This window comes from Corvus hawaiiensis, chromosome 6 (genome assembly GCF_020740725.1).
Source record: "Corvus hawaiiensis isolate bCorHaw1 chromosome 6, bCorHaw1.pri.cur, whole genome shotgun sequence".
Classification (NCBI taxonomy): Eukaryota; Metazoa; Chordata; class Aves; order Passeriformes; family Corvidae; genus Corvus; species Corvus hawaiiensis.
The window spans coordinates 35,693,106-35,704,819 of NC_063218.1; the positions used below are offsets into that span (position 1 = coordinate 35,693,106).

Genomic DNA, 11,714 nt, shown 5'->3' on the forward strand with positions numbered 1-11,714 from the left:
TCTAAGATGCTTATTACATATAAGAGAAAAGGGATTTCAGCAATGCAGTCACAGAACAATCAAGACATGACCTAGGCAGTCCAAAGTTGTTTATCCTACAATCCCGTATCCCCACAAAAAAGCTCCGCCATTGTCATTATCTAATATTTATGATGCTTGCTCTGTAGGTACACTCAGAAAAAACCCATGTATTTCAAATGTTTAAAATAGTATATATTTTTAAAAATTTCTCTTCAATTACACAGCACAGAATGAAGAACTCCATTTTGTTTAATAAACAGCTGTTGTAATATGTCAAGCCCATACCCAAAGTTACTAATTTATCTTATTTCAAAAGAGAGAAACAAACCAATACTTTTTCCTTAAAATATCTCAAGTCCTTCCCTCCAGTACCAGGCCCAACATTTATTTAGTTTCCCAAATGTAATAGTGCTTGCTCCAGCCTTATCTGGGATAGAATTTTCCTATACCCATCATTTCTCTACTAGATCTGATCCTATCTTGGTCACGATCACCATGTAAATTCTCTACCTTTCCCCTTCAAACACAGAACATCTCTGAATCCTTTCAGAGGCATTCCCACTCATTCTTCCTCTTTCTTTATGACTGCTTCCTCCCAAATGGGGGAAATTACAGTAATACATGTAGCAACTTCTCACCGACCATTTACAGTGCAGCACAATTATACTCTGCTGATTCATTGTGACAAGAGACATTTAGTCTTGCTGCTGACAGTCCAGATGTTTTCGAGCATCCATATCTGTTTGGTTGGTAACACTGTGCACTGGTGTCCGTCTGGTTGGGCTGGTTCTCTTGTTGATGCTTTTCCCTTTTACAACTAGAAGTCTCTGATCTGAATGAAACAGTGAAATACTAGAAGCTAACCGTTTTTTATCTTAGAAATAACTTTCATTCTAAACCTTAAAAATGTTCAACTAGCACTTAGCAAGGAAGCCTTAATGGCCTGTTAGCAAAATAAGCAAGTAAATATTTTCTTAGGTAAGGAGGAAAGGTACGACACTGAAAGGCAATTATTTCTTATTCACAGATGCAGCCAGTCATTCATTAACTAAGCAAATCATTCCTTAATTTTACAGCATTTATCAACATGCCCATATATATCGCTATCTGTAAGGGAAGGGTTTAGATATGTTATTCTGTGACATTAAGATTGCCTTATTCTAACAAAATGTGAAACTTCATTACTATAAGAACAATACTGTAGAAACTAACTTGAAAGCTCTTATCGTTCCTATTTGCAAACTCATTAACAAGAACTAATAATACTTTTTTTACTCTTTCACAACCAACTAAGTAAATTCACTACTACGACATGTGAGGTCAAAAAAACATAAGAAGATACTGCAAGGCCTGGAAATTTACAGCATTGCAATGGTTAACGCTAGCACTAGTGAATCTATTTAAGATATTAAAATTCCCATCTGTCAGACCTCTTTGCTAATGTCCCTGCCCTCAAAGCAAAAGGGAACATATGCCTGCATCCCAGACACCCAGTTATTAGAGCTTCTTATTAACTCAAGCCATAAATGACAATGAGTTCATACTAACACACAAATCTAAACCATGTTTAGATGCAGGTCTATGTTTGCTCTTGCCATCTAGACAGAGAAGCAGAGAGAAAGGCTAAACAGTGGCATAGAGGCATCAGGAAAGGAGATGATGATCTTGAAACCACTGCAGCACTTAGCTCCCACACTCATAAATAATGTTCTATGTGTGTGTTTGACTTCAAGTTTTAAGTTTGCGAAAAGAGACACACTACAGGAACAAGACCCAAGGAACAGACAGTAATGCTGTCAGTACTACAGAGCAGCTGAAATCACCATGATTTCCACAATCCTAACTACTCTGCTCTCTAACGGGTGAGCTGTATCATGTAAAGCACCACAAATATCAGCTGAAGTCCTGGCCGTACAAGGACATTTTACTCACGAGTTAATGTTTCTGTCAACACCAGCTCTATGATGGATAAAGAGAAGATCCAATTCAGCTGGGATGGGTTACATCTCCCATAGTGAAAACAGGCTTGCATCTCATCTATACAGATGAAAATCTAGCAAGTAAAATGAAAGCTTAGGAGCATTTGCCTTTACAAAGAAGCATTTATCCTTCCGAAAAGTGGAAGAATAATAGAGATTTTAAGTTCAATAAGGCTTTATAACATACAGAAGTCTGCTAAAATGCCAATAAAACCTAGACACTATATGAAATACTAGTGAAGCATGCTTCATTTACAGTTGCTTTTGCACCCAATCATTTAAGTTGCTTCTAAAGAGTGAAAGCATTTACACGTTTCCTGTGATCTGTAGCACCATACTGTACAAAAATAAACCCTTCTGGGATTGAATTAGAGGATACAGTGGTTCACAAGAAAGGATACTAAATTAACATTACTCCCTTCTTTACTTTGTATGATTTTTTCCCCCAAAACCATATCCCAGCACCCTGACTGTTCACTGTGTGGCACTTACTGTTGCTGGACTTGAGGTCACGGTGAATTATGGGAACAATTGCTTCCTCGTGCAGGTAGTTCATTCCCCTGGCAATCTGCACTGCCCAGTTCACCAGTATGTCAGGAGGTATCCTTTTACCAGACAACACCCTATTGAGCGATCCTCCGCGGGCAAACTCCATGATCAGGCAAAGATTAGGTTCCTTCAAACACACGCCCCTGAGGGCAATGATGTTGGGATGTTTTAACATCGCAAAGAGCTTGGCCTCTTGGCGGACATTCTCAATGGTCTGGCTGATGTCCTCATCAGGGTCATAGCGAGCTGCCTTGACAGCAACCTCATCTCCTATCCATACAGCTCGATACACTTTTCCGAAGCCCCCTATGCCAATGATTTCTTCCAGAACAAGCTCTGAGAAGTCGATCTCTAGGACTAGGGAAAGAGGAGAAAAAAGATGTAAGCATTTAGCAACTATGCAGCCTGTACATCAGCTGAAGGTTCACACTGGCCAACCTCACCCTTACCCTTGGAGGAAGGGCCCGTTTTCACTCCAAAACAACACAAAGGAAAGCAGTAGGCCTTTCTGACAACCTTTTAGTGCCAAATAGTATGGTAAAACAGAGCTTGCAGTGTCATAAAATCTGTATGAAGTACTCACTGTAAATGGTAAAACATAGTAAAATAAAATACCTCTTACCACACTTAAACCCCTATAATATTGATGCCCCTGCCCCTACCCCCCTTAAGGATATACTCTCAGTGACAGTACAAGATTCCAAAAATGAAAAACACACTCACCAACTAATCTTCACAATACAGTGTTTAATGTGAAACAGCTAAAACTCAACACAAAATGCATCTACTTCTCCACTTGTCCCTTATCTGAATGTCTCTTGTTGAACAATCTTTTAGTCCTTCCCAAATCACACTTATTCTTCCACACCTCTACAGGCTTTGTAGATTTGTTCCCCATAAGAGATCTGTTAATCAGTTCTGATGTTACCGACAACAGTGTGACAAACAGATGGATGAAACCACATACTGAGTGTGCAGAGCAAGCAATAAGAAAAACATTTTTTGATTAACGCACACTGCATTTTTGTTACAAAAACTTCCTATTCCCATACACTGACTTTACAGGCTGGTGGCTAATCAGCATCATACAGGAAAAAGATCTACAGATGCAGATATCTCAATTCAGTATACAAATTGTACCTGGAGCAAAAGCAATGAGAAAATGTATCCTGTACAACTGTACACTAAACACAGTTTATACTGGTGGCCAAAAGAACCCATCCAACACTGACTAATGTAGAATGAAAATTCCACATACTGACCAATGAAAACATGTTGACACAGCTCAATTTACAGCAGTGGTAGACTACCAGTGCTGCTACTCTGTCTGATAGTTGTGTGGTTTCATTGACTACAGTCAATGAAATTTTAATAAGTTTTTAAGGAAGAGTACCATAATGCAAGATTTAAACAGAAAGTCACCAAGACTTTTAATACTTTCCTGCATTTGAAAAGCCAAATCTGACATTGTTCCCCTGCTTCGTCTGGTAGAAAGGAAATGAAGTTTGTAAGGGAGCAGGTTAGATCCCATTTGAGTAAACTAGTTTCCTTATTCCAATCAAATGTCTTTCCTATAGTACAAGACTTTATCACAAAACTGTATGGAGTTAATACAAACTCTTCTGTCCACAGCTGAAGGTTTTGTTTTTTTTTTGTCTGAGCTCCATCTTTCCTGAACATGATTTTTAGAAGTTGGCTTACTTTTGTAAATTAGTCAAACTTATGAGTTAGTTTAATAAGGATGCCTGTGCTGCTTTTCCTAGTGTTCCATGAACAAAAGATTAATGGGAAACAAGATAGAAAACTGACCAAGAAAGTCTTCCAGAAGGAGAAAAGGTCTCTTCCAGTCCCAAACACAATCTATTTTTCTCCTACTGTGAATACATATTTTGGGTAACACTCTGAACTTCAAGGATTAGCACAACAAAGAAGATTTCAGTCCTACAGCAGCAACCTTGGTGTTCAAATACTTGAGAGAGATTACTAGAAAACATGAAAGGAATAGATTCTGACCAGAAACACTAAATTTTAGAACAAGTCTGTAATGACAATAAATCCAGATGTGAGACTACCCTGCCATTGAGAATACACGAAGAGTCACTCTTGCATTTCTTACTAATAAAAGACCTAAAGAAATCAGATGTTGAGTCCTATCTCTTCACTTGATAGAATTTCAATACTGGTACAATCCTCAATTAACCTGCTCCTAGGGACAAGGTCAGTCAAAGACTGAAAATGAACAAACACGCCCCCCACAGCACCAGGGGACTGCCTGCCCTGCCAACTCCAGACACACAGCGTTCAGGTGCTGTTCAAAGCGAGTGTTCTGCTAGGGCATTTCACGGATTGAGAGGACATCAGCGAGAGCTGAGCGAGCCGGGCCGCAGGTGCTGAAGGGACAGCTCCAGCGGCAGCGGGGACGGGACGGGACGGGACGGGACGGGACGGGACGGGACGGGACGGGACGGCCCCGCGGGCAGCGCCCCGGCCTCCCCTCACCCCCGCCCCGGTGCTGGGAAGAAGGGCGACAGTAAGGTGGCAAGCAGGAGAACGAGATGGGCAAAGGAAACCGAAAGGCTGGAAAGTAGAACACCTCGTGTGCTGTCACCCATTTTCCATAAAAAAAAAGCACATCCCTGCTGGAGGCATTAATTAATAGGGGTCGGATGTAAAACGGAGACACTTCAGCTTCCACATGAAAACTAATGCGTGACATTGAATGTTCTTTTATCTGGAAGTACGACCTTAGCTTTAGTTTGAAAATGTATATTTCTGTAAGGCAAACTGGCCAGCTCACCCTCGTGGGTAGCTTCCTCAGAAAAAAAAGTCACTTCTTAGAAACGTTTTGTTTGGGGTTTTTAAAAAGTATTTTCTGCTGAGTTAGTTTATTCATTTTCATAGTTTGAGTTATACAGCTACATTAGGGCACAAAATACCTGTTTTTCTTTACATTTCTAAACACACTAACCCCACCTCTGAACTCCAGTGTCATTTGGCAGACGTGTTGTACAGGACTGTACAGAATTCAAGAACTGAAGTGCTATCATTCCTCTGTGGGCCGGTAAGGAATTACAGAGCCTGTACACCATGAACCAGTGGCCATGTTGACAACTGCAAAGTAGGTGCCGTTTAATCAGCCCTTATTAGACCACATGATTAAGCTATTTAATTCAGTCTGAAGTGTGTAAGAGCCCATAGTGCAGATGAGAGTCCCTCAAGTCGGCCCACTGCTGACAGCCTCTACAGGCTCCTCTTATCATTCATGGTACCCTCACTGAGGCAAGAATCAAGCACACTAGATGGATGGCTAAAATTACCAGCTAAACTAGTACAGCTCTCAGTAGAAGCAAAATCCCTAGAACTCATACTCCTAAATTTCCATTAAATATGAAAATAACCTTTAGGAAAGCAAGTAAAAATAGGTTCTGTGAAGAGGTGCATGTCCAGAGCAACACTTTGCATCACTCCTGCAAAACTGGACTTACTGGACTATGAAGTATTAAACAGTAGACTGTGATTCCTGTTCCAAACAGCTATCAAACTAACATCATCAGCTCTAAAAGTGGATAGCATTCCTGGCAAAGGATTTCTAATATTCAACTTAAAAATCCAATTCAATGGCAACCAACTTTAATCCCTGTCCAAACTGCACTGTTTCTTAAAAAAAAAAAAACAACAAAAACATAGTCCTTAGGCATTATACAAACCTACTGGAGGACAATAAATTCTACTTCGTCATGAACATATGGTTGATGACCTGACAGAAGAGAAGTAGTGTAGCCCTGTTGTGGCACAGGAAGAGTAAGGCAAAGACAAAGGGGGAAGGTACAACTCCCCAACTGTTTATGAACTATCAAACCATAGAAGAGGCAGCAAGACAGAAGAATCCACAGTTACAAAGCCTGAACTTGAAAACTCAAAACAGAATGGGAGCCAAGGGTTCAAAAAGTTCTACAGAAATGGTTCTCCTAAGTATCTCAAAAGCAAAACCTAATAAGCTTTCATTCAAAGCTTTTTCTGTGTGTGGGGCAAAAAATAACTTACCAATGCTGTTGCAGCATGAAAGAAAGGAACAGCACCTAGTCCCTTCACAAGCCCAAGGGCAATGGTACAAATTACTGAGTTTTACCTAAATGCTTTCAAGCAGAATACAGAGTAAGAAAAAAAGCTATTAGTTGTATTCCTTGGAGATACAGCCTAGATAGGACAAACCATCTTTTCACTCTTTTACTTTCTAGAAAAGCCTACTAGTCTGAAGATTTTTCTCTGCCCCTCCAAAAAAAAGCATTATCCTTGCCTGAACTGTCAATGGTGATAGATAAACAGGATGTAGAAACAGTCATTCCACGCTGTTTCTCTTTCTACAATGGTACAGTGACTAAAAAAATGTAGAGATGAAACAGCCCTATTCTCCATCTCCAACAAAGGCTTCAAAACTGCACAGAAATTCACAGAAACAAACCAATCCCTCGGTGCTTTCAGCATCACAACATAGTCAAGCAACCCTCAGGCAGGCCCAGATATCCAAACGGGGAAACAACTCATTCACAGGTATTTTAGGACAGAATTTGTAAGAGAGCAGAGGAACCTGGTAACACAAGTGAACTTAGGAATTTTTCAGTCAGAAATAATAAGCTTTTGGTTAGTAAGCAGGAAGATACTGAACAAGTATTAGCAGTGAATCAACACTTCAGGAAACAATTGCCTCCCTTTCAGCAACCTTTAAGAATATTCTTAAAGGGAAAATGACCAAAGCCCTGGTGACTCCACCACTGCCCAGCCGCCAGGATTCTGTCGCTTGATGAAAATTTATCAGCCCCTGGAAACACAGGTCTTAACAATGGGAAACTGCTCCTGGCGTCGGTGAAACGCTAAAAACATACTGAGCGAGGCTCTGCCTCCCCGGGAGCAGCGCGCTAGCCTGGAAGACAGAAGGGCACTGGAGCAGCAGGAATACCTCAGCGGGTGGGAAAGGGAACAGACCAGGGGCCCAGGGCAGCCCCTGGGCGGGAGGGGCTGAGACGCCGTAGCCCCTCCGCTCCCCGCCGACGGCCATCGCGGGCCTCCCCAGCCGCCAGCCGGGCCCGAGGCCTCCCACGGCCGCTCGCCACCGGGATGGGCCTTCCCTTCCCCCCCGGCGGCGGCCGCCCCGGCTTCCAACAGGACCCACGGAAGGGCCCAGGCCTCCCCCCAAAGACATCGGGAGGGCCGAGCCTCGGCTCCCCCCCACAACCCTGGCAGTCCCGCCGGTCCCGTCCCCCCTCCCATATCCAGCCCAAGCCCACGGTAGGGGGCGGGACCGGGCCTCTCCCCCTCTTCCCTGGGTCCCTCCCTCCCGGCTGAGGGGACGCGCCAAGCCCCCCGCCCCGGGCCCGGGCCCCCTTACGCTGTATGGCGGGGGGCGGAGGGTATCGGGCGCGCAGCTCCGGGCCGCCCCCCTGCACGCCGCTGCTCACGTAGTTGCTGGGGAAGATGCCGACGCGCTGGTCGATCTTGCCCGTCCACCAGCCCTCGTCGCCGGACACGTGCGAGTCCCGGGACAACACCTGCACCACGTCCCCCGGCCGCAGGCTCAGCTCGTCCTCGCCGCACGCCTCGTACTCGAAGACAGCGGTCCAGAGCGGCTCGTCGCCCGGCGGCTCTCCGCCACCCGCGCCCTCCTGGCTGAGCTCGGTGAGGGGTTCCATGGCGAGGCTGCTCCATAGGGGGAGGCGCCCGCGGCACCCGGGCGCTGCGGGGGGCGGCGGGGCCGGGACTGCCGCCTATTGTTCATGCGGCCCGGCACCCGCCGGCAGCAGGTGCCGCCGCCGCTGCCGGGGGTTCCCGGCGCGGGGCCGCCTCAGCCCAGCGCGGGCAGGGGCGAGACCGGGCAGCGTGTGCCGTGGAGAAGCCGCCGCATCCCCCCCATCCGCCGCCGCCTCCTCCGCGCCCGCCTCCGCCTCCTGCCGCCGCCGCGCATCCCGGAGCCACCTGACTCTCTGGCAGCTTCGGCGGCGGGAGGGGAGGACAGGGCAGACCCCGCCCCCGCGCCGCCATTGGCCGCCGCCGCCGCCCGTCAGCACCGCCCTCACCTGATTGCGGGCCCGCGCCCCCTTGGCCACGCCCCCTCCCCGCCCAGCCCCCGGCCCCGGAGTCGCGCACTCACCGGTGTGCCCCCCATTGGCCCCCGCCCGGCCAGCTCTCGCTTTCCATTGGGCCGCACGCTCCGAGCTCCGCCTCCCGTGCCGCTTCTCATTGGCTGGGGAAAGGGGCATGACACGGGCCAAAGGCGGGGTGGGGCGGCCCGAGGGCGGAGCGTGCGGGCGCCACCTGGTGGCGGGCGGAGGCGGCGCACACCTGGGCCAGCGCCGCGCCTCCCCCCGAGCTCGGTGTCCCTCCGCCCCCGCGGGGACCGTCCCTGCCCCGTGTACCCGGAGCGCGGGCCTGCGCCGGAAACCAGCCACAGTCTCTGTCTTCTGTCAGGCCATGGTCTTCCATAATCGAGCCGAACTTAAGCGCGGGCGTTAGATGGTTTCTGCACGAGGTTGTCATGGGTGTATCCCTGCTGAATGCCTTTGTTAAAAATTAACAGAATTTACTTCTCACTCTTGCAATCAGCATGTAGCTGCTTGGTCCTGAAAATCCTAATTCCTTCTCCCTGCTACCAGGGTTTTCACAGCTTGTGGAGACACCAGATCTTGTCAATAGAATTTGTTTGCACTTGGTAATATTACTGGGAGATTTTCTTTACGTTTCACTTCATTCTTTTTTTTTTTTCATCCTCATTTGAATTTCAGTGGTGAACCTGGAAATGAAAAATCTCTGTTCATGCTTCATCGTAACAATGAATCGTAACAATGAAAAGCAGAATACTTTCCATTGCTTCTTAAAACAAAGACTGGGAATAGACTGGCCTTTTTGTTTACCCTCTAATAATTTGGTGGTACTTTAAAAATATATATGCAAAAATGAGCTTGAATTAAAAGCTTTGGTTCAAAGCTCCCAGTTTGAAGGAAGTTTGAACTATATTCAGAGTATCTTCACATACCCACTGATACCAAATGAGAATCCCAAGCACCCTGACAACACCTGATGTCTTCCCACTTATACAGAAAATCTAGAGTTAAGTTATTCTTCAGTGTTTAGTAAATGCAATTACACAGTTCTTCTCTGCAAGATGGATTTTTAAAAATTTCTCCATTCCCGAGTGAGGCCTTTGGTTTGGCTTATGTACAGAGTAGCTGCTAGTAATTATTTAATGTTGTGTGTTGGGGTTTTATCTATTTATCTATCTTTGCATTAGCACTATGCTGTAGCACCTTTATAGGAAGCATAAAAGGATGATGAAGATCTTAAGTGTAACATGCTCTGAGTTCATACAAAATCCTTATCATTGTTTGTAAAATATTTGAATTTACTTGAATTTACTCTGGGAATACACCTCTACTTAACTGAAACTTAGTAACAAGTATTGCAGAGAACCCTACAGGGAACTACAATTGTTCTAGTTTCTCTTTTTTTTCCCCAAAGTTCAGAGCCTTTATTTCTCATAGAAACCAAACATAAATGGTCTAGAAAGAGCTGGTATATTAGTATCCTTATTTTACAAACAAAGAGCAAAATGCATCTAGTTGAGGTCAGAACTAACATTTTACTGTGACATATGCAAGATTTAGGCATGCTCCAGCACAAGTTTTCAATTGAACTTGTCTAAGAACTGAGCTTCAGGTTCTCTCCTCTCTCTCCATTGCCTCTTGTCATCGAGGGCAGAACTGAGGATGCATCCTCTCCACTATTCCTTTGTTACTCAAGGGTGTGTTTTCACAATTAGTGTAAGCTTATCCAATACTACTCTGTTGCTGAAAGGGACTTTCCTGCCCCTTGTCACATGCTTGACCTGCTTTCCTGATTGCAACAGCAGTGACTGTGTGGCTGTGGAGTCATTTCAGCTCATTTCTCTAGCTGAAAGCTAAGCCTCTGAGTAGAAGCAGCTAGTTTTCAATCAGCTTTTTAATGTTGATCTGACTTGCATTAGGACTGTACACACAGACATTAAAGCACAAGGAAGCAGGACAGGTGAAAGGGACAGCCACCTTTCAGCAGCATCCCATCTTTAGGTTACCTTGTCTTGATCGTGAAGACAAGGGGTAACAAATAGCTGTATTTATGATTTTTGGAGTTCAAATAATAGATGACTGAGATGGAATGTGAAGGGTTGCTGTTAATGTTCCTAGTTAAAATAATTGCAGTTGCATGCAATAATTTTCTGTCTAATTTTATGTAGAAAAAGATTATTTCTTTAATTCACACAGTGAGAAACAATTATGTTTTATGTGAATATGGTGCTTTAAATGTTGTAATATAAAAAATGTGAGTGAGATATAAGAAAATAGAGGCCCTCCTGTCTTTCAGCTGTTTGCCACTTACTTTGATCACTGCTATAGAGCACTGATAGGTTTAAAGTAGAGAGTTGTATTACTGATGGTGAAAACTATGGTAGGAAAAAGATTGCTTCTGTAGAGACTCAGGTTGCCTTCTGTAGTGACCTGCCAAGACAGAACCCTGCCATCTTGTGGAATGCCTTGATATCAAAGTACACAGCTTTGCTGCTCAAAAGACACCTTCCTTTTTTGTTGTTGTTTGTTTGTTTGGGGGTTTTTGTTTGTTTTGGTTTGGTTTGTTTGCTCGTTTGGGTTTTTTTTTCCTTTATTTACCGTGATTATATGTTTGTTTCTACAGAAGTGGTGTGACTGGCTCAGGAAGCCACTTGTGCTTGGAGCTGGGAGAGTGTCCAGGGAAATACTCTGAAGAGCCATCATAGGATTTTCCCACTCTCATAGACTTCTCTTGGCACCTTTTACCAGCCATGTCAGAGACTGGTTTCTGAATGAAAAGATCTGGCCAGATTGGGTAGGCTGTTCTTAGCATCAAGGTAAATAGAACTGTCAGTAAATATCAAGCTCATGTTCCAGTAACTGACAAAAGGTAGAAGAAAAGAACATTAAAGACTGTCTTCATGCTGTCTTTGAAACATGGCATTTTAGCACTGGCAAGATACAGAAAGATTTTTGAAATGGTCCATGCCTTTCTGATGAACATATAGCCCAAATGTTACATTGAAACTTTTTTCTTATGCATTTTCTAGTAAGACTGTATTTGTTCCCATTATTATTCAGCAGATCTGAA

At 44.6% G+C, this 11,714-nt stretch overlaps 1 protein-coding gene across 1 annotated transcript in view; it reads right to left on the minus strand.

Moving 5' to 3' along the window:
- Positions 1-8,505, minus strand: part of MAP3K9 (mitogen-activated protein kinase kinase kinase 9) — a 63,239-nt gene extending 54,734 nt beyond the window's left edge. Inside the window, exons 1-2 of the mRNA XM_048305922.1 lie at positions 7,936-8,505; positions 2,493-2,906 (exon numbers count right to left, since the gene is read on the minus strand). Coding sequence (XP_048161879.1) covers positions 2,493-2,906; positions 7,936-8,236 — 715 coding nt within the window. The 5' untranslated portion in view covers positions 8,237-8,505. The remainder of the gene's footprint in view (positions 1-2,492; positions 2,907-7,935) is intronic.
- Positions 8,506-11,714: the final 3,209 nt, after the last annotated feature.